Source organism: Cebus imitator, unplaced genomic scaffold, assembly GCF_001604975.1.
Source record: "Cebus imitator isolate Cc_AM_T3 unplaced genomic scaffold, Cebus_imitator-1.0 Scaffold749, whole genome shotgun sequence".
In the NCBI taxonomy this organism is placed as follows: Eukaryota; Metazoa; Chordata; class Mammalia; order Primates; family Cebidae; genus Cebus; species Cebus imitator.
Genome location: NW_016108064.1, coordinates 1,032,339 through 1,056,353, shown reverse-complemented (window position 1 = coordinate 1,056,353; position 24,015 = coordinate 1,032,339). Strand labels below are relative to the sequence as shown.

At 39.7% G+C, this 24,015-nt stretch overlaps 1 protein-coding gene across 4 annotated transcripts in view; it reads left to right on the top strand.

Moving 5' to 3' along the window:
- Positions 1 to 3,063: 3,063 nt before the first annotated feature.
- AMPH (amphiphysin) overlaps positions 3,064 to 24,015 on the top strand; it is a 245,485-nt gene continuing 224,533 nt past the window's right edge. For all 4 annotated transcript variants that reach the window (XM_017519465.2, XM_017519464.2, XM_037735196.1 and 1 more), the window contains exon 1: positions 3,064 to 3,335. In XM_017519465.2, the coding sequence (XP_017374954.1) occupies positions 3,267 to 3,335 (69 nt within the window). In that variant the 5' untranslated portion in view covers positions 3,064 to 3,266. The remainder of the gene's footprint in view (positions 3,336 to 24,015) is intronic.

Genomic DNA, 24,015 nt, shown 5'->3' with positions numbered 1-24,015 from the left:
ATGCATACATGCATTTTTCAACAAATATTTACAGAACAGATACTAAATATCAGCTAAAGTGCTTAATCAACATTCCAGAATGGCTAGAATAAGCCACCTGGCAACCTGAAAGTGGACACTGGTTTCTTGGAGTGAAATGTTTTGATAATAGTTTGCACATAACAACTTTTTAATTTGCTCAGCATGTATTCCAAATAGAATAATCAAGAAATGACAGCCTCCCTTTTCCACCCACGTTACAGAACTAGATTTGGACATCTGAATAATAAGAAAAATTAACTATTTGCAATTTTATTTTAAAGTATACTTATTGAATTCCAAAAATGTGGGTGAGTGGGGTGGGAATAATTGCAGGATAGACAAAGGCTCTTATTGAGGGCTTGGGCTTTAAGGAAGCACAGAAAAAGTAAATCTGCTACTCGGAACTCCTGTCCTTTGCCTGACAGAGAGCAGGGATGTCTGCAGAGGGAGCTGCAGAGGGAGCTGTGTCTAAAACCAGTGCAGGTGGCTCTGGGGTTCACAGTGAAAAAATGACCATGGACTGCATTCTCTAGAACACTTCTAGCGTTTTCCAGCATTCTGTGACTTGTATCCTCATGGTCAAGATCCCAAGGTGGAGCTAAGGCTCTGCAGCCCCTGCATTAGGGTTCTCTAGAGGGACAGAACTGATGGAATATATGTATATATACATACATGGGAGTGTTTAAGTATTATTAATTCACATGATCACCAGGTTCCACTACATATATATATATATATGTAAGTTTTTAATGTATATGTATTAAATATATATGTGTATATATAATATATATAAATGTGTATATATATTATATATGTGTGTATATATATATATTATATATACACACACACACACATATATATATATAAAGGGGAGTTTTTAAGTATTAACTCACATGATCACAGGTCCCACAATAGGCAGTCTGCAGGCTGAGAAGCAAGGAGAGCCAGTCTGAGTTCCAAAACTGAAGAATTTGGAGTCCAATGTTCAAGGGCAGGAAGTATCCAACATGGGAGAAAGATGTAGGCTGGGAGGCTAGGCCAGTCTCTCTTTGTACATTTTTCTGCCTGCTTTATATTCTAGGCACACTGACAGCTGATTAGACGATGCCCACCCAGGTTAAGGATGGGTCTGCTTTTCTGAGCCCACTGACTCAAATGTTCATCTCCTTTGGCAACACCCTCATAGACACACCCAGGATTGAAACTTTGTATCCTTCAATCCAATCAAGTTGACACTCAGTATTATAACCATCACAGCCCCAAAGGCCCCTGTTTGAGGGAGGTCACTCAAATTACTGGTTTCTGAGCATAGTGTTTTTCATTGAATGTTGACTAAATGGTGAATTTTTTAAAAATATATCTTTCTGAAGTAAAATTCTGTTTACTTAGAGTGTTAGAAGTAGGACTCAACTGAATTTGCTCAGAACCTTCCCAATGTTAGCACTAAAAGTCCTGTGTCTTGGAAATTTTTTAGTTCCTAAGCAAACTGGGGCAGATATTTACCCTAGGAAAATAAGAGTCAAGCACACAGAGCAGGTGTTCCTGGTTCCTACTGTTTTATAATAGAGCATTATAGAAGTGATTGACTCATAAAAACTGTTTTGTTGGCTCACCATTCTGCACTCTGGCTGTGATTAGCTGGGTGGGTCTTCTGCTGGTCTTGCTAATGGTTGCTTGTGTGGCTGCATCCAGCCAGTGAACTGATTGGGGAATGAGCTCAGCTGGGACATCTTGGCTGCTCTCTGAGTAATCTCAGGGCCTCTCCCTTTCCACATGGCCTCTCCTTGTTATTTTACTTTACTGTACTTTATTTTTGCAGGAGGGTAGCTGAATTAGCTGAATTTCCTATAAGGTGTCACAGGAATCGCCAGAGTGCAAAACCTGCCTAGTTTCTAAGTGGGGACTGGAATTAGCATGGTGTCACTTTCACCACGTCTTGTTGATTAAAGCTGGCCATTGCATCATTCTAGAATCAAGGTGAGAGGATTACCGGACCACACAAGAGTGAATACCAGGTGGCAGCTCGCTGAGGTCTACCAATGTAACAGTTTCCTCCAGAAGTACAGTAGGATGCTCACCTGGACTCAGGATTCACTGTGAGTGACTCACTTCTGACCTTTGTTTGCAGTGTGCCACCTGACTTCCTCTCCTCACACTCTCAGTGAGAATGGAATACGGATAGTTTGACCACTGGTCAGAGCCAACAAGAACTCTGGGTATAGGGCAGGTTTATCTCTATTATTCGTACTTCTCCCAAGTATAAGTAAGAATAACAGGGATGGCGAGGCCCTGTTAAGGTTGCCAAAAGGTTTCCAAGGAAGCAGCAAGTTAGGGGGCCTGTGTCTTCCATGGTTGATGAGAAGCTATAAGGGACTTGACTGTTCCATGCACCATTTCTTGAGGAGTCTATTCTAAGGTTTCTGCCCAGCACAGGAATTTTGGAGATGGCACACACCTCCTGTTTTCCAGAAGCTGGCCCTTCTCAACGCGGACCTCCCCACCCTGCTAACTCTTATTTTAAAGTGTAAACAAATGTCAGCGATGGTTCCTCTCAGCTTTCCTCTCCACCCGCCTCTCTCCAGCAGCTCTGACTCGGTTGGTTTTCCAGCCAGGCTCCCTCACTGGGCTGTGAGGCTCCTGCGGGTTGGGCGACCTCCATACCTTCTTCTGCAACATCCAGGGTGGACGGAGGAGGCTCTGTTAGCAGGAGACATTTGAGAGCAGCAAGGGACCAGCACATCACCTGCACTTCAGAGCAGCCCCAATCTAGCTGGCTTCCACATTCCCAGGGTTCTTCCCGTTTTTTCTCCCCTGTTTCTTTTTTGCTGGAAAGAATCAGGGCCTCTCACTCTCCCCCAACACAAACCGCGTTGAAAGAACCCCAAGCTGCTTCTGGGCCCAGGGGCTTCTGCTTGGCTTGGTTCGCCTTCTCCTCCCGACACTCTTCCATCATTGCGGACACAATCTGGCTTCTGGCTTTTCCCTCTCTTTTTCTTGGCTTCTTTCCCTTTCTTCCCCCGCCCCTTCTCCCGGAGTCACAGCCAGTCCCGACGCGTCCCGCCCCCGCTCTGTCGCTTTAAGCCCGTCCCGCCGCCGCGCCCCGCCCTCACCCCTCCGCGCGCTCCGCGGCTCCCCGCCGCCTCTCCCGCTCCTCCCCTGCTCGGCCCTCTCCTCCTCACGCTCCTCCGCGCCGCCGCCAGCCCCGCTGCGCGTTCTGCTCCTTGCAGCTCCCGGGACCCGCAGCCATGGCCGACATCAAGACGGGCATCTTCGCCAAGAACGTCCAGAAGCGGCTCAACCGCGCGCAGGAAAAGGTCAGCGGCGGGCGGCCGGGGCAGGGGCTTGGCCAGAGGGCACCGGCTGCGGCGGTGCGGGGCCCGAGCCTCGGGGTGCGGCGCGCTGCGGAGCGGGGCCGGGGCCAGGGACGCGGGGACGCCCTGCCTTCCGCTCGGTGACTGCAGCAAGGCGCGACCGCGGCGCCGCGGGGAGCGGGTCGGGAGGACCGAGCGCCTGGGACCCGCAGACCCCGGCCCGGGACGCGCGGGACCTATCCAGTTCGGAGCCCTCCCGGGGTGGCAGCTCTCCCGGCCCCGAGCCGGGCATCGGAAGTCGCAGGTGCGGCGGGTCGCCAGCTGCGCCCGGAGCAGAGCGCATCTCCCTGCGCCCGCATCTCCCCGGGCCCGCATCTCCCCGGGCCGGCTCCCAGCGCGCCCGCAGGCAGCTCGCGGGGACGCGGCCCGCAGGTCGGGGCGGGAGATTGCGGCAGCCGTCCTTCCTGGGGGGGATTCTGTGGCTACTTGAGTGCAGTAGACACGAACGATTTAACAGAGAAGCACCAAAAATCTCTCAGGACCAATAGGGCAGGATCGTGACCACACAGTGCTGTCTCGTGAATTCTGGAGTTCAAAACAGAGATGCCAGATACACACACTTTTATTTTTGGTCCATATGTTTGTGTCCCTTTTGACGCCAGTGTCCTTCTTTAGAAGGTCAAAAATAAACATGACCTGAACCTAATAGTTCCTCTCTGCACATTTCTGCACAAAAAAAGGACATTTTATTGCATTTTAAAAAATCCAGATTGCACAGATTGGGTTCACTGGTATTTTGCAAATTCCTCAGTAAATTGCCCACAGTAATTTATTTTTCTTCCCCAGAGATGTGCATGAATGAAACCCAGGTCCATAGCAAGCACAGCCCCAAGCAGGCGGAGGGGTGTTGTACCAGGCACCAGGCTTGCCTGGCTTCCCTGGTGACTGCTGTATCTGACGGCCTTAAGGTGTTCATTTGTGTCCTGAGCAAAGGACATTTCATTTATATTGCAGCTTGAGAATTGCCCTTGAAAATCAACACCAGCTAACGAGCCCCAGGATTGGTATCACTTGAACTGTGTTCTCTCTCATGTGGCAGTATTTTCCATCGCTAGTATATGGGGTGTTTAGTGTTTTCCTGTTTTACTGGAAGTTGGATTTGCCATGTTGCTCAGGATGGCAATGAATTTCTCTCTTGAAACCCAATCTCAGGCTGCCTCACAGTCTTGGCTGACCCCAAGGAGCTGAGCAGAGTGGGCACTGATCCCTTTTGTCCCCAAGTGCAGAGGCTTGGTGGCTGCCTCTACTCCCTCTCTCCACACATGCACACTCTCCATGCAGTAAGAGGATTGTATTTCTTTTAATATCTACCCAAGCCTATCCTGAACTAATGTGATCCTCCTCCTGCTGCTCCCTCTGCAGCTGAATTAGCAAGGCTGCCTGCTCCCTTCCAGGCCCTGGTTACTTGTGCAGAAAGTAGCCAGGGATCTGTTGGTCTTGGGATCTGGGCCAGGTTTTGTCATCCCTTTTCCACACTTCATTTTGTCCGCTTGTAGGTACTCCTCCTCTTGCCTTCCAAGTAATTATTTCACTCTTTAGTCTGAGGCTTTTCACTGAATCCACTTTCCATCTGTGAAGGAATTTAGTGATATGGTCTGCCTTTTCACATATCGAATTATTTCTTAATCTAGGTCACCAGCTGTTAATATGCTCAAAATAAATGAAAAGAAAATGTAATCTCTCTTAACAGAGCATTCAAGTCCTATGAATTGTCAAAACTCACTTTTTCACAATCAAGGTCAAGTGTACTTTGTAACTGCAGTTGTGGATGGTGGTCAGTCTTCTATGGGAGTGGGGGAAAGAGACCCTCTTGGGGACTTCAAGCATCCTATTTTCTGCCCTGGGGAAAAGTGCAGATGAAAAGTGCCTGTCGCACCTCGTGTAGGAGGTTCAGACACTAAGAGGCTGAGAGTATAGGTTCTGCTCCAGGGTGAGTTCTGCCCCCTTTTCTGAGTCTGTGTAGCATTAGGATATGCTTGGCACAAAGAGAAGGGGGCATGTGGGCATCCAGGTAAAGCAGCCCAGACCAAATAGAAGCTGCTGGAGAACGGAAAGCACAGTGTGTTACTGTCAGAGGCTCCATTAGACATTTCCCCCCGTGATTCCCTCTTTCTGTACCTTCGGCCTCTTCCTCTTGTCGAGAGCAGATTCTTCATCTCAATAACTATAGACCATCCTTGTCCTTGAGACCCTTTGCTTCTTGTTTTTACAACCAAATTTTCTTAAAAGAGAGTCCACTCCCTTGACTTTCTTATCATCTGTGCGCCACCTGAAAGCTTGCATACACTTAGGCTCCAACTGCATGTCTGAAATCACTTTTAGAGGTGACTTATGGCTTTTTATGAATTTTAAATACTTTTTTTCTTATCGAAAGGCAGTGAAGATTCATTGGAGAAAGGCTGAAATATATTAGTCCGCAGAAAAAAACCCCACAAGGCTGAAATATACATATAAGCAGAAAAAAATCTCCAGCAAATTAGGAAACACATAATTCTACCACCCAGAGATTTTACTATCATTTGATGTGTATATGAGTAGATCTTTTTCTGTGTGTGTATGTAAGTATTTATACAACTAAAACAGGCTCATACTATATGGTTGGCAACCTGTTTATTTCACATCATAATTATGATCATCCTTCTATACATGTACATATTTTCCATCAGTATTTTAAATTGCTGAACACTATTTGAATATATGGATTATACTGAATACCTTATCTTTTGAATATTCATTTTTCCAGTGTTTCTATATATAAATACAAGTAAATAAGCAAATTTGTAGGGAGATTGTTTGCACACAGCTTTATCTCCTTAGATAAGTTCCTGGAAGACTTATTGTGTCAAAGGTTTGCCAATTTTTTTATAGCTCAATTGCCTTCCAGAAAGGAGTAGCAATTTACATTCTCATCAGCAGTCCATGAGATACTTGCCAACTCTAGATAATAGAATTTAAAACAATATTTAACAATGTCATTGGATAAAATTTGTCCCTGATGAATTTCATTTGTTTGATTTTTAAAAAGCAAACTTTTTTGCATTCCTATATTTTTATTCCTGAACTGTGCATTTATATTTTTGCCCATTTTCTGTAGCATCTCCATTTTATTATTATTAAGGGCAAAAATTTTATCAATCCTAAGGGTTACAACCATTCTTTCTTCCTTTTCTGTTTACTTTTAGATTGTTTCGTGGTTTCTACTGATAAAGAAAATGTTTCTTTGATGTTTTATGTATATCTACTTATATCTATTGGTTGGTTTTGTCTGGTTTCTCTTTTGCGTGGTTGAATTAGTCAGGATCCTGCTACTTGCAAGTATCAGAAAGCTCAACCCAAACTGGCTTAAGGAAAAAGGGAATTTAATTGCTAATAATAATAATATCTAACAATTTATATATGGTTCTTGTATATATAAATTTAAATTAGCTTTTAATGAATGAAATCTATATATTCATATAAGATATATGAATATCTTATTATATTAAGCTATATACATATTCGTATACATACATATTTATAAAAGTATATGCAGATCATATCTTTCCTTCAACATTTTTGCAGAACTCTTTGGTGTAACTCTCACTGGCCCAAAATGGGCCTTGTGCCTATCTCTGGAAGAAAAAACACCTCTGTGAGCAAGGGCCAAGACCATGGCTGAACTGGTTGAATTGGGCCTGAGTCACAAGCCAGTGCTAAAGCCAGGAATGAAGACTCCCCTGAATGATATGGACTCTTAGTGGAGGAGGAAGGGAACTCAGAGTACAGAAAGGGGAGTGGACGCTGGAATGGCAAAACAAAGGATATTCACAGAGGCATCTCTAAAAGGCCTTCCCCATCCCATGTTTATATAAATAATCCCATGTTTAATATTTGTTTAACATTTTTATGTGTGCAGTTTTAAAAAATTAAGTATTAGTAAAAGGCTTATCATGAAGAACCGTATATCCTTCACCTGCTTTTTGATGGAGTTGTTTTTTTCTTGTAAATTTGTTTAAGTTCCTCGTAGATCCTGGATATTATTAGACCTTTGTGAAATGGATAGATTGCAAAATTATTCTCCCACTCTGATGATAGTTTCTTTTGCTGTGTAGAAGCTCTTTAGTTTAATTAGATCCCATTTGTCAGTTTTGGCTTTTGTTGCCATTGCTTTTGGTGTTTTAGTCATAAAGTCTTTGCCCATGCCTATGTCCTGAGTGGTATTGCCCAGGTTTTCTTCCAGGGTTTTTATGGCTTTAGGTTTTACATGTAAGTTTTTGATCCATCTTGAATTAATTCCTGTATAAGGTGTAAGGAAGGGGTCCAGTTTCTGTTTTCTGTGTATGGCTTGCCAGTTTTCCCAGCACCATTTATTTAAATAGGGAATCCTTTCCCCATTGCTTGTTTTTGTCAGGTTTGTCGAAGATCAGGTGGTTGTAGATATGTGGTGTTATTTCTGAGGTCTCTGTTCTGTTCCATTTGTCTATATATCTGTTTTGGTACCAGTACCATGCTGTTTTGGTTACTGTAGCCTTGTAGTATAGTTTGAAGTGGGGCTTAAAATCTAGATGATGGGTTGTATAGGTGCAGCAAACCACAATGGTACATGTATACCTATGTAACAAACCTGTACATTCTGCACACATATCCCAGAACTTAAATAAATAAGAAAAACAGAAGCCCCCTGTTCCCCTCCTCAACCTTCAATCTTGTCAGAGGCAATAGTGCTCACCATAAGATTTCTCAAAAATATGCTTATACAGCTATTTCTTGATCTTTAATGTTTGGTGAAGATAGGTAGATTTAGCTTTTTTACTTCTCTAGTTCTTCCACTAATTATATACTGAAACAAAAATTGTTATTGCCAAAGATTACATTTTAAAGATTGAAGTCCAATTTTTATTGAATAAAGAACACAGATCTTAAGTGTTCTACTTCATGAGTTTCTATGTATATGGATATCTGCATAGCTACCACCCAGAAAAGTTACAGAACATTTCTTTCATCCCAGATACCTATCATTTCTCTTGCCTTTCCTGTTCTTTGTCTGTTTATGTTCATACCTTTTAAACTACTTTACTGTCTTTTCCCTGATGAGTACCTTTACATGTACTTATTGGTAATTTTGATATCTTCTTTTGTGAAATATCTGTTAAAGTCTCTTGCCAGTATTTTATTTGGGTTTCTTGTCTCTTTCCTATTGATTTGCATTTCCTTGTATGTTCAGGATATGAGTCCTTTATATTTTCTTCCAGATAGTTCCTTGCTTTTCTACTTTCTTAGTGGTACCCTTTGATGAGTGGCAGTTTAAAGTTTTCATGAAGTCTTATGTGAAGTTTAAGTTTTTTATGCAGCTTTTTGTTTTTCCTGGAGTTAATAATTGCCTTGCTTTAAAAAATTTGCTTATTTTAAAAATGAACTTTAAAAAGTTGTTTCTTCTTGCTCCATCAGATCTGTCAAATGTTTATAAATACTATTGTTCAAGGTTCAATATATCAAATAATGTAATTGTTCATTTTCTCATCCTGAAGATATCTTTTTTGGATGCCTCTGCCCTTTTGCAGCAATCTGGGCTGATTTTTCAGTAGATCTGCTGCATACATGTCATCCTGGGGCTTCTTTTGCCAGTGTTGGGGTTGAGGAATGCACCTGAAATCTTAAGTATCCCTTATTCCCAGGATTTCTTTTATTTTTATTTTTATTTTTTATTTATTATTCCCAGGATTTCAAACTGTCCCCTGTTGTCAGTGTTGTGCTTCATTCTTACCTTCTATGGTATGTGGTGGGACCAGGTCCTAAGTCTGAGTGTGTTTGCATGTGTAACTGTGCAGTGAGAATTGGTTGCTTTTTCATTGATTGTTCCTATACAGGCACATTTTTTTTTTCTTGTGGTTTCCTCTGTTCTGCTGATTTGCTTCCATTCTTCCATCTTTTTTAGCATCTGTAAAATGTATGGAACTTTCTTATTCACTAATGCTGCCTCTCCTGTTCTTGTTCTTGTATGCTCATAATTTTTTATTCCTTTACTGTCGTTTTGGTTGGGCTTTGGGATGTGATGAAAATAAGCACATGTAGTCAGCCTGTCATATTTAACCAGATGCCTTTTTATTTAAATATTTGATCTCTCTGGGATTTTTTTTTCCCCATCTTCTTCTATTTGTGAAATTCTGTGGCATTTGGTCTTAACTCTCTTTGACCTCTATGCAATATATAAATCAGTGAAGCACTGCCTTTAAACATTTTTTACCATGACTCTAGTGAGCAGGATAACTTTTGGCATGTTAAAAGACTAACTTCTTAAAGCTTTAGTTTTTTTTTTTTTTTTAAATGAGGTAGTTATACTATTTAAATTCTAAGTACCTGTCCAGTTTGATATTCTTCATGTCATTTTCTCTGTCCCAAGTGGTTATTGTATAATTGTCTTAGATGCAGTTTTTCTTCATGCATTACATCTTCCCAACTAAATTGTAGGTACAATTCACCAAATATCTTGTGAATTGTATGTACTCAGTGATGATGTACTGATTTACCTTTTTCATGCCCTTACTCGCTAACTTCCTACTCCTGCAAACATATTGTCTTAAAGAATCCTTCCACATGATTCTTTCTGTGGCTTTTGTGAAATTATCATAAGGTTTTCACAGTCACTTGCTTTGTCATTTTGTGAAAAGAGTACAATAAATATAATTATCCTTATGGATTCTATACATAGTAGGAACTCTATAAATATTAGGCTGAATCATGTGGACTCGTCCTATTTGTAAGTCGAACAGTCAAATATTGGCAGTGTCATGTGCTTCAATGCATTGTTGATTGAGTGTTACCGTAAGGAAACAATGTCGTCTCCTTCCGCTTGTCTGGTTATGTGATATTTGGATTCTTTTTGAACTGTCACTTAGCTGATGCCTGCATTTTTTGTTCTCAAGAAGAAACATGTAGATGGTGTGTGTGTGTGTGTGTGTGTGTGTGTGTGTGTGTGTGTGTGTAAACAGAATGTGAGAAGGAAGACCCTCCTCTGTCAAGGAGATTTGTATTGTGAGGTCTGGGGCCTTGTCTATAGAAGAGTAGTTTATGTGACCACATTTACTTCCAAGGACGCTTCAGAGACCAGATCTCTGAGGCATATCGGTGTTTCTTTTTTGTCAGATCATCTGAAATTTCTTTTGTTGCCTGCTTCTATGTTTTACAAATCTTATGCCTTCTTTTCCACTAGGGTTATTTTCTCTGGCTGTGATAGAAACTTCGAAACTTAAAAATAATAATTATGGGGACATTCTTAGCAGAGTAAAGCTTTCTTCTTCTGCCTTTTCTATTAACAAAAACATATATATACTAATGTATCTTTCTTTCTCCAGGAATGTGTACAATAGAGAATAAGAACTGTAGGAACTCAAATTTTAACATTAATAAAAGTTACCATTCTCCTTTAAAGCATAACATATTTGGTCACATTTAAAAATTAGCTTTTTAAAAATAGACCAATACAACTTACCATAGCTGAAATACTTGCATAAACAATATGGCCCTCTTTACTTGGTGTATGAAATTAGGTCTCATTTTTTAAAATATTCAAATTAAATGATTTCTCCTTCCTACCCAGTTGTTATGAGAATCTTTTACTCCTCCCTGGGGTCCCTGCCTCTTGTGATAATTTCAGGAACCCATGGTGAGTTTCCCATCTTTAAATGAGTCAATGTTTTTTACTACAGCCTTGTGAGAAAGAGTCCCTAATGTAAGTCCTGTATTTGGATACCACTCTTATCCCTGGATGAGCACTGCAGGGAGCAAGAGCACATGGGGTGCCCTCACCAGTGGGTCTTAGGGTGGAGACAGGGGCTGGAAGCTTCCTTCTCTCTCCTGGGTTAGACTCAGCTTTAGTATACATGAGCTCCACATGTATAAGCTGTTTACAAATGAATATCCATGAACATTATACAAACCATTCTCAAATTATGTAAGCCATTCTCAAATTTACTTGTGTATATACACACACAAATTCCCCCTCCCCTAATATTTGCTCATAGTGCGAGGGTTCCAAAGTTAGGAAAGATTCAATATCTGTCTGCACACATTGTGCCTGGAATTATCTAGTTCATTCCACCCCATTCTTCTACTTTTAAGAAAATTATTTTGGGGGCATACTAAATTGATTTGAAGCCCACAATTTGAAAAAGACTACCTTAGAGGACCTCTGGCATCCATTCCTATATGTTGACTATATTTTGGCCCATTACAGTTCATCTAAGGGTGTGTGTGTGTGTGTGTGTGTGTGTGTGTGTGTATGTGTGTGTATTCATACATACAAATATATAGTGATATATATATATATATATATATATATGTAACATAATACCTATATATGATTAAATTTCAGACAAAAGAATATTGTGAAGTACTCTAGGAGAAATATATATATATATATATATATATATATATATATATGTTTTAGAGTAAGAGTCTCTTTAAGTTCTGGGGTACATGTGCAGAACATGCAGGTTTGTTACATAGGCATACACATGCCATGGTGGTTTGCTGCATTCGTCCCCCCATCATCTACATTAGGGATTTCTCCTAACGTTAGCACTCAACCATCCTCCCACCCCCTGCCCCACTGTAATCCCTCCCCTAGTCCCCCCACACCCGATAGGCCCTAGTGTGTGATGTTCCTCTTCCTGTGTCCCTGTGTTCTCATTGTTCAACACCTACTTATGAGTGAGAACATGCATTGTTTGGTTTTCTGTTCTTGTGTCAGTTTACTGAGGATGATGGTTTCCAGCTTCATCCATGTCCCTGAAAAGGACATTAACTATCCTTTTTTATGGCTGCATAGTATTCCACAGTGTATATGTGCCACTTTTTTTTTTTTTAATCCAGTCTATCATTGATGGACATTTGGGTTGGTTCCAGGTTTTTGCTATTGTAAACAGTGCGGCAATACACATACGTGTGCATGTGCCTTTACAATGGAATGTTTTATAATCCTTTGGCCATATACCCAGTAATGGGATTGCTGGATCAAATGGTATTTCTAGTTCTAGATCCTTGAGGAATCGCCACACTGTCTTCCACAATGGTTGAACTAATTTACACCCCCACCAACAGTGTAAAAGCTTTCCTGTTTCTCCACATCCTCTCCAGCATCTGTTGTCTCCTGATTTTTTAATGATCGCCATTCTAACTGGCATGAGATGGTGTCTCGGTATGCTTTTGATTTGCATATCTCTAATGACCAGTGATGATGAGGTTTTTTTCATATGATTCTTGGCTGCATAAATGTCTTCTTTTGAGAAGTGTCTGTTCATATCCTTCACCCACTTTTTGATGGAGTTGTTTGTTTTTTTCTTGTATATTTGTTTAAGTTCTTTGTAGGTTCTGGTTATTAGCCCTTTGTCAGATAAAATAAATGATGCATTTTTCTGGTATTTTAAAGTCTGGAAATATCCTCCTTACTGTCCAAACTCAGTTTTAAAAGACTTTCTAGCCATTTACACTAGGGGCCACCTGCATAGAACTTCTAAGAAAATAAGTGGCCAGGTGGGCTCCTGTAAAAGGGACAAAAGATGTAAAGATTTCTTGTGTTGCAGATATAATTTTTCCTACATTCTCAGTAATGGCTAACATTTACATAATGAAAATGCTGTCACTACAGAGTTCAAGGAATTTACCCATGAAAGAATATAGTAAGACCATCTGTACAGCATCATGCAAAATTAAAGTGATAATAATCATGATTTCCTGAGACTGAATCTATGGGTCCTTTCGACATGGAAATGCTGAAATGTCATTCTTATTGATTTGAAATCTAAATTTAAGTGTACTGTTTGGCTGTACTTCCTGAACACAAATTGACCAAATCCCTTCCTAGGAATGATGTCATGTAAAGCCATGGATAAGTTCCTAGTTTTCAAATATTTGCTGTGTGATAATCATATATAAATTTTGATCACGTTAAAGGTACTTAGATGTACAAAAATGGGAAAACCACCATTTAAGCCATTTACATCTTACTGTCATGCAGTTATTTAGTTGAAAGGTGAGTTCATAAATGGGAAGAGCTTGAACATATAACAATTTTAACATATTAATAAATATATGTGCTTTTTTTTACTATCCTAAAGTGCCTATAATGATTTAATAAAATATGCATAGACCCATGCATAAATGTACTTTTATCAAGGCATCTAAAAATTATTGAGTAAAGGATGTTAAATTTACACACTCTAATAGTTATCTATTATGTTGTCAAGTCAATCTGGTAGAATTCATTTATTTATTTAGAGCCATTTATTGAGAATCTATATGTGGAAAGCACTTGCTAAAGACTCATAGTATAGCAGTTGACAGAGCTGTCCTGGTTGAGCATACAGAGCAGCAGGAGTTCATAGCCAGATAAACTTTTGCACATGCTGCTAAGTACCTAGTTATTAATCAAAAATTGTAATTTTAAGTTATGCATGGGAAAAATAAAGATTAGTATGTAACTAGGGAACTAATCTAGAGTCAGAGGATTTGACCACAGTTACCTAAAGAAGGTAGATTTCAAGCTAAGATCCTAAGAATGAACTGTAGCCACCAGACAGGAGGAATAAGGGTGTGTTGATTACAGGAGTCCAGAAAGATTCTGTACCTCTAACTCTTTGCCCTTACTCTTTGAGCATAAACAAGAACTGTAGAATAGAGAATTGACTGCAGACATTGACCTTATAAATGATTTATTCTATCATTTGAATATTTAACTAGGCTAAGTGGACCCTAATTGAGATGGTCCTACTGTAGTAGCAGTCACTCTTTTGTGTGATCAGATTTTTACCCTTAGCTGTTGAAGGGTCCTTCTGGGGCATAGTTGCCCCCTTGACACAGAGTCAGGACATTGGTTCTGAGCTGACTTGCCCTCTGAACTATCATCCAAAATCCTTTTGTACAACAGCAATAAATTCCAACCAAGTGTATTTTCATGGATCTGCTGAAAGTTCTCTTATTTTAAACCATCAGAAATCCAAAAAAAAAGAAAGAAAGAAGGAAAGAAAGCCCTTATCAAATTCTTAAATGCCACCTATCTATAAAGATGCTTTTTTCTTTAAAAGTCTTGACTGCATTTGGATGCCTAACATTTAATGAACATTTAATCAATTGCATGTGTGTGTGTATATGTAGCATAGATGGTCAAAACCTTGGGAGGATCTCCCAACTTATGACAGCACTGCCTAGGATGTTGAAGAAGAGTGTAATACCTTTCTCTGTAATTATTCTGTAATTCTTTAATATATGAGACATCTGTATAAGACATCCTGCCTCTTTAACTTGTGTGTGTGTGTGTATCTCCAATAAATTGGTATATAATGTACATGGGAGGGGGGAGAGAGGGAAGGAGAGAGAGAGTGAGGGAGGGAGAGATTTGGTTAAGGCTAGCAACTTGACTTAATTATGAGCATTGACTTGATTATTTTGCAGGCGGTGGTCTTGGATTAGGAATAACTAGCTTGAGGTGACTTGCAGCTTGGAAGGAATTCTAAATTAGGGAAGAGAATCTTTTGTAGCAGACAGTCTTTTCCTCTATCTAATAATGGTTACAAAGCTTTATAAATAGCATAGATGCTCCAGACCTTGGGAGGATCTCCCAGCTTATGGCAGCACTCCTAGGATGTTGAAGAATAGTATAATACCTTTCTCTGTAATTACTCTGTAATTCCTTAATATATGAGACATCTGTATAAGACATTCTGCTTCTTTAACCTACAGATTTTTATAACACACTATCTTCTCTGAGAGTCTCTAGGAAAATAGTATCCAGACTTCTGTTTCCATCCCTTCACAAAATGCTTGTGACCATGGGGACCACTGGCATTCCTAAACTATAGATTGAGACCTGAGACTTTGTAGGGCTTTCCTGGGGACCAATATTGGCTTATAGTTGTTCCTGTGAAACATACACAGTGAATCCATTGTAGTTGGAGAAAATATTTTATGTCACTTATTCTTTTAAAATTGATTGATGCTCATTTTATCATCTAGCATATGGCCTATCCTGGAGGATCTTCTATGTACACTTGAGAATAATTATATTTTGCTGTTGTTGGGTAGAGTGTTCTATAGATGTGTGTTAGGATGAGTTGGTTTATTCTCTTGTTGATCTTCTATCTAGATGTTCTATCCATTATTAAAAGTAAGGTATTGGAATCTTCAGCTATTATTGTTGAATTGTCTATCTCTTCAGTTCTGTCAATTTATCCTTCATGTATTTTAGTGCTCTTTTATTAGGTGCATAGCTATATTTGTTTCATCTACTTCATAGATTGACCATTTTGCTATTATTAAATGTCCTTCTTTGTCTCAGGAAGTAATTTTTGTCTTAAAGTCTAATTTATCTGATACAGGTATCATAATATTTGCATGATGTATCTTCTTTTTTAAGAGACGGGGTTTTGCTCTGTCAATCAGGCTGGAGTACAGGTGCCATCATAACTCACTGCAGCCTTGAATTCCTGGGCTCAGGCAATCCTCCTGCCTCAGCCTCCTGAGTAGCTGGGACTACAGGCACTTGCCATTATGCCTTTCATCCTTGTTCATTCAACTTATTTGTGTCTTTGAATCGAAATGTTCTCTTATAGACAGTATTTTGTCAGATTTTTTGATCAGTTTTTCCAATCTCTACCTTTTAAATGGAGTGTTAAATCTATTTACATTTAGCCTGGGCGCGGTGGCTCATGCCTGTAATCCCAGCACTTTGGGAGGCCAAAGCAGGCGGATCACGAGGTCAGGAGATCAAGACCATCCTGGCCAACATGGTGAAACCCTGTCTCTACTAAAAAAATTCAAAAATTAGCTGGGCATGGTGATGTGCGCCTATAGTCCCAGCTACTCGGGAGGGTGAGTCAGGAGAACTGCTTGAACCTGGGAGGTGGAGGTTGCAGAGAGCTGAGATGACACCACTGCACTTCAGCCTGGCACCTGGCAACAGAGTGAGACTCTGTCTCAAAAAAAAAAAAAAAATCTATTTACATTTTACATAATTACCTGAAAGGCAGGATTTATGTTTATCTTGTGTATCTTATTTCTGTTTGTTGCTCTACTTTTCATTCCTGCCTTTCGGTGTTAAATAGACATTCTGGTATGGCCTTTTAATCCCCTTGTTGTTTCTTTCAAAAACAGTTTTTGAGTTATTTTCTTAGTCGCTGCCCTGGGATTACAGTTAGCATCTACATTTGTCACAATAGAGGTCAGATTAATACTAACTCAATTTCAGTAGTGTTTAACATTTTTCTCCTGTATAGCTCCATTTTCTCTCTCTTTTGTTGTACTGTGATTGTCAAACACCTCACGTTTATATATTTTATGTTCATCAACAAGATTTATAATTATTGCTTTATGCAACTCTTTGAAATCAGATAAATTATAATGAGTTATAATCAATAATATATTTACACTGTCTTTTACATTAATTTGTTACTGCATATTTCAAAAATATATTTTTCTTATGAAATGGACTCTGTTTAATAAACAATTATTAGCTCATTTGCTCACTAAATAATAAAGCGAGATCATTGTAGGAAATGCCTAGTGATACTAGTACATTTATTAAGCATAACTCCCCTAAACATAAAGTAATATAAGGAACTAATCAGTTTTTAGCCATAGCATAAATAAATGTACACTTACATCCTGCTAAATAGTTTGTGTTATTGAGGAAATGTTTCATACTCCCCTTAGTAGTTTTACAATTCCATAGTTAGGAGCTACTAAGTATTACATATGATACCTCAACATATATTCAATATATTATACCTTTTTTCTGGGTGCCTGTAACTTTTATCAGATTTTCAAAAAGATCTGTGACTTAAAAAGCATAAACATTAATGAGCCTAAAGTATTAAGGGAGTCTTGGCTTCAATATTTCTGCAAAACTTAAAGAGCAGGAAGGAAAATTAAGTCATCGGTAGAGGGCAGAGCTGCTGGCACATGGGCACCCAGCATGGTTTATTCTGGGTTTGGTTATGGTCTTTGCCCTTGAAGACTCAGATTATCTAGCTCCCTCAGGATTTGGCCCAAGCAATATGATAGTTTCAACATAAATGTGTGGTGCATGCCTTCTGCGACACCAGGTTCCATATCACACATCTCTAAAATAATTATTTTGATCTTTTATTTAAGGAATAGTAAAATTTCTTAAGGTAATTCAGTTTTCAAGTCACTGCAGTCTACAACTTTTTCTAGTTGTCCATTTCACAGCAACTAGAGATCTTTGTGTAGAGGTGGCCCAGGTAAATGGGAAGGAACTCTCCATCAGAGATGACCAGGGGAAGTCTGCATTTATCTCCAGGGTACATTAGATGAGGCCCTGTAGAGTTTGGTTATAGAGCAGACCCCTTGGGGTAACACAGTAACATTGAGGACATTCCTCTCACACCTTACTTCCTCAAATTGAAGTGGAAAGTCTGTGTGTTTTTTTGAAGCTTTTATAAGGAGGTATGAAATACATGTAGTAAGTAGCAAAAATCTTAGCTCTGTAGCGTCATACATTTTTATATATGTCAAAATTTTATGTAAAATATTTCTAAATCAAAATCTGCATCTACATCTACATTATCTGTATTTCTATCTATATCTATCTATATCTTATCTCTGTCCTGTGTTACTGCTACTCAGATGAAGTCATAGGGCAATTTCAGAATTCATTAGCTGCTTCATGCGTCTTCCCAGCTAATACCTCTTCTCTTCTGCTCCCTTCCTACTACTGGGTAGCCACTATTCTGATTGTAACCCCAATTTCATTTGTTCCTGAACCTTGCATAAATGGGTTAGTACTGAGAGTAGAATGACTGATTCATTAGGGTAGGCCCTGTTTGGCTTTTAGAGATGATGCCAAACCATTTTCCAAAGTTGCATCGTATTTATGTTCCTATCCACGGTTGCGAGAGTTTAGAAAGCCTGTATTTTCATGTTCTAAGTTTGATTTTGCTAACCGAGTTGTATTTTTTTCACTCCTGTATCCCCATAGGACTCATATTTATTTAATGAATGATTGATTTTATCTTTATGTATTTCACACATAATCATAGGGACATTTCACATTTTGTGTTTAAATCAGGTGGGTGAGTAGTCACCATTTTAATCTCAGACTATGACTTGCTTGTGCAGAGGAAATGTACACATGGTGTCAGTGTAGATGATCAGGGGGAGGATTGTGGTACAGATAGTCTCGTGGTGTCAGAGGTTGTTTGGTGTGCTATATTCTGCCTCCTGTCCTCTGGGAGCAGTGTCCTATACCCACGTGAGTGGTGTTCCCTGCTGCATGTATATGTGATTCACTGACTCATGATCTCCATCTTTGGCTCTAGCAGGAGCCAGTGGCATGGCACACACCCACTGGCTCAGGCTCACCTTGGTTGCTCTGCCATCTGGCTACACTGACATTGGGCTCTGATCCCCAGCCCTTGCTACAGAGCCACGTGGACACTGCTACAGCAGCTAGCCTGCTGTGTCTTCACTACATGAGTATTAAGGGCGGCTGGGGTAATCTCAACTTCAGGTCTTCTTAGCCTGGCTACCCTGTGCAGCTACAGTGATATAACTGTGCCCTAGGCTGGTGAGTGAGGCAGACCAAGAAGTGATCTTTCCAGAGTGTTCAGTGGGGCATAAAGGCTGTAGCTCCCCTTTGACCCTGACTTATCCTCACTTCTCAGGGAGGAGAGGAGAAAATTGGGGCACATTTTCTTCCACTTTTGTTTCCCTTTTTCTGCAGAGGGGAAGGCTTTCTTCTTCCTCTGTTATATCTTCCTGCAGCAGAGCTTGCCAGGCGTCATGGATGAAGGGAGCACCGTCATTTCACTTTGGGAAGGAGGGCTCTATGAGCTGGGGCTTCCAGGTTTTGTATCCCTTTTTGGCCTTAGTGAAGGGTTATGAAAAATTTGCACTCAAGGTATCTTAATTCTTGTCCCAAGTCCAGTTTGCATAAAGAGTTGGGTACTCCCCCTCTGTTAGGCTCTGTTATGAGCAGTCCCATCTATTAACCCATTTCATCCTCCTAGTGAACCTATGAAGTTGGTGCTATTATTATCCCTGTTTTACAGATGAACAGACTGAAACTTGGAGATGAAAGCTTAGGCAATTTGCTTGAGACTACTTAGCTAGGTAATTATGGAATTCATCTTGGAAATCACATTTGACTTTGCAGTGCAATGTTCTTTTCATCAGTTCTGGTGAAGTTCTTCTGCAATATTGAGTTGAGAAAATGTCAGGTGTCATGTAGTGGCCAAGGGTAGGGGAGAAATTCCAAGTGGTCTGGTGCCTGGAAAGGTTTTATGCCTTTATGTTTCATTCATTGCTTTACATGTCATTACATTTATATCACTGGGACCTTCCAGTTACCTTCTTTTTAACTTTGTGGAGGATTTTCTTTAATATACGGGACTTTTCTAAAGTGGGGCAAACTGATGTGACAGTCAGCTCTTTTTGGTTGCACAGTAGTTGTATCCCAGCAACTTAAACTGCTTTAATAAATATGATGCTTAAGATCTTGTGGGATCTGGGAAAGAGGCACTTGTACCTCGGGGTCTTAGTGCCTTGAAAGATGGTTTGGAAAAGTTATAAAGAATTATTGTCTGAGTTCATTTCATTTCTTACAAGATGAACATATTAGGAAAACTTTAAAGCCCATCCTAAGTTGAGCACCAGAAATAAGAGAAAGATGTGCCTTCAAATATGACCTTACAAACTGAGAAAGATGAGAGCAAATCCTGGATGCATGTGCTCTACCAGTTGGCAAAGGGCCGATATCTACAAAGGACAGATGTTTCCTAAGCCGTCAGAGAACTCATGTATGTTCTATATCTGCTTCTTAGCAACTTCCATATGCCAAGAATTCTGCCTTCCACTTAATTTGAGCTTACTTCAATAACTGAATTTTCATCTTTCCAGATGCTTTTCCAGAGCTTTCCAGTTCAGTTAATTTTACGTGATCCATCTTGGAAACTCTGCAGCATTGTATGCCAATTGCAATTCTTTTCTTTACTGTATGACAGAGATTGCAGGTTGCCCCCAGTATTAATTCCTCCCTTTTCATTTAGTAATAGAACTCTGACTTTTGCTGGGATATGACTACCCAGTGAAAGATAGCATTTCCCAGCATCATTTGTGGCTAGATGTGCCATGTGGCTAAGGTCTGATCAGTGAGAAATGTGCGGAAGGTGCATAGAAAACTTCTAAGTTTTGATCCTATGGGGAGAGGTTTGTGTCCCACTGCCTTCTCTCCCTTTCCCAGGCTTTGGATGTGGAGTGGTGACCTTTAGACTATGGGGTACACTCCTGCCATGTCACATGTTGAGTACAGCAGGTATATGAGCATGGAGGATCCTGGGTCCTCCATACTATGGAACTGCCATGGCATCCTGGGCTCCTTACACTAGCACAGTTGGATGAGGGAGCAGGAGACTTCTATTGCTACAGAAGCTGCTTTTTATTTTTATTTTTTTTGCTTTTATTTCTGCAACTGAACCTGTGTCCTAAGGTTTACTTTGAACCATTTGAATTGCCATTTTTTGTGAATCAAAATTTGTCAAATATCAGCAATCTCATGGAATTCAACTTAAGAATATACTTTCATTTGTAAAAATTGACTTTGCACCCACTGTTTGAGGACGCGTACTGTGAAAGTACACATTTTATGGAAGGTCCAGAAAGGACAGCATTTTATGGGAGGTCCAGAGATGATTCAGGCACAGTGGAGAGACTCTCAGCTCAGAAGAAGGGATAATGAGCAGGTGTTTGATTGTTTAGAAATTATCCCAATTATCTGTTTAAAAGATTGATCTCTTTAGTTGAGATCCCCTTGGAAGCATTGTCAGGTACTTTTAATCTAATTAGTTGGAAGGCAGCCACCTCAGTACAGAGCATATTAATGGATGGCTTTGAGGTTTGGCCCCTGGGCAGTATTTCTACTTGAATTGTGAGGTGAAAGTTTTACCTGTATTGGGTCCTGTGTCATGGTAGATGTGATGATGCTATAAAGGGACTATTTGGAGTTGGTCAAGACCTTTTAGAAAGGGTGTCTTTGGTTTTAAAAGATAAGCTGTGGTGCTAGAATTGCACAAATATTTTGGAACAATTTATTTAGAAGCAGTTCAGAATGATGGGAAGAGCTTTGGAATGAGTCAATTATGGATTCAAATCCCGACCTTCTCACTTCTCAGCTGTGTGGTCTTGTACAAGTCTCTCTGAACCAATGTTTCCACTTCAGCAAAGTGCAGAAAATGATGCTGGTTTTTTCTTCAGGTTGCAGTTAGAGTCATAGCTAATATTTTAAGTATTGCCACAGTATGCAGTATTTCCATAGGATGTAAATGGTAGCTATTTTTATTTTCTTTGGATTTCAGTGTCTTTCTCAAGGTGGCAAATTAGGGCTATATTTATATGCTTTCAACCTTACTTTAGAATAGATGGCATAAAAGAGGATCTAAATGTATAACCCACATATCTATTTGAACCAAATGGGGAGCACCTTGTTTAAACTGAGAACATCTCATATATAACACATATTTCCTTTGGTCACACCCAAGTGTTCTGAAGAGGTGTCCCAGAACCACAGATGGAGACAGACCATTTGACATCATCTCCTGGCTCTCAGGTACCCTCATTTTCAGCCATGGAGAAACAGACCCATTGGATCTTTTGAAAAGCCCTGATTCTTCTTCCTGCAGGGAACCATCTTTAGGTAAGACCAAGGGAGAAAGATATTTTTTCTTTCGCTCTTCTTTCATATGGATCATCTCTCCATATCGATGCTTCTGAGGCCCTTTGAGAAAACTGTTCAGGCTGTAGGAAAAAACTTTATTCTGTGGGTGAGATGTAAAATACACCAGCCTTGCTCTCTATTTAAGCTCCAAAGCCCCCTGTGAAACTTCAGTGGCATTTTCACAGTAATAGTTGTAAAAAGACAAAACAAAAATCAGTCTTAGCAGTGTTTATTGAACTTAGAATGTTAGAGCTGGAACAGAAGTGAGCAATCAGAAGTGTGTCCTTAGACCTGGGTCGTTTACTTAGCCCACTTATAAAGTTGTGTAGACAGACCCTGTTTAGGGACTGACATTTAAAGGTTCATCTCTTTTCCTGTGTTTTAGCCATCTTGTCAATAAAATCAAGGTTTTAATAACTAGCTCCTATTGCTGACATTTGTGGTATAGGGAATTGATGAAACCTTCTGAGTCCCATGCACAGGAAAAATATTTGAGACACCTGTGGGCAAGATGAGCTAATGTAAGCAGGAAAAGTTAGGTATAAGGACGTGTGACCGGTGGCTAGAACTCAACTCTTGGTTTAATTCCTCATGGGCTGCTGCAAATAATAGGTGTGGAATTACAGTTCCAGCCAGGGTACAGAAGTTAAAAGGGTATTTCCTACTGTGGCTATGCCTTCCACAATGGAGGCTGAAGGTTTAGCAATTAGGGTGGTATACAGGGGTGAGTAATATATTCACAATCTTGGAGAACAAATATGATCTCACTGTCCAGATAAGAGATGTTTACCTCCTGCAAAAAAATTATTGCGGTGAGAATATTTAACATGAGATTTGCCTTCTTAACAAATTCTTAAGTATACAATATAGTGTTGTTAACTATAGGGTACAGTGTTGTACAGCACATCTCTGGAACTTATTCATCTTGCTAAACTGAAACTTTCTGCTCATTGATTAGCAACTCCCCATTTCCCCCCTGCATCTCTTGGCAGCCATCATGCTACTCTTTGATTATATGAATTTGGCTGTTTTCAACACCTCATATGAATGGAGTCTAATGCTGTATTTGTCTTTCTGTGATGGGATTCTTTTGCTTAGCTTAATTTCAGGGTTCATCCATGTTCTTGCATATTGCTGAATTTCCCCCCCTTTTCTTTAAAGGCTGAATCACATTCCATGGTATGTATGTATCACATTTTCTTTATCCATTTATCTACTGATGGACATCTGGTTTGTTTGCACCTCTTGTCTATGGTGAATAACGCCACAGTGAATATAGGAATGCTAATAGCTTTTCAAGATCCTGTTTTCAGTTCTTTTGGATAAATACCCAGAGTGGGATTGCTGGATCATTAAACTTGATATTTGATCTAATGCCTGGGTACCGTTCACTTTTCTGGTTTTCTTCCTTTCTGTTTTCTCATTCTGCTGCTCTTCTTATACTCCTTGACTGTTGTCTCTATGAGCTCATAAGTTGAAATTAAATGGTTTTTTTTTTTTTTTTTGGTCTATTACCGATTGCATTGCATTCCTTTTTATTTATTTATTAGGCAAGTTAAGATGGATAGAACCATGTTTAAAATGTGTCTCTTCCAATCACTTGTTATTTGGCAATGGAGCCTCCCTAAACTTCACTTTCCTAATTTGTAGCATTTGTAAAACACTTAAAGGATGACTGAAAGATTAGTAGATAGTGCAAGTAAAAGTCTAGCGTAGTGCTTGGGATATAGTAGGTTCTCAAAACATGGTAGGTTCTGTTTTTAAAATAATACAAGTCTAGTGTTTTATATTTTTCTTAGAATAAAATATCAACAAAGCTGGCATTTTATTTGTATGTTCTCCTCTGTGGATTTGTCTTTTCTATAAGCCACTGAGTTTCTTTTAGATTATAATCTTTCCCCCTTTTACTGTTTTTTTTTT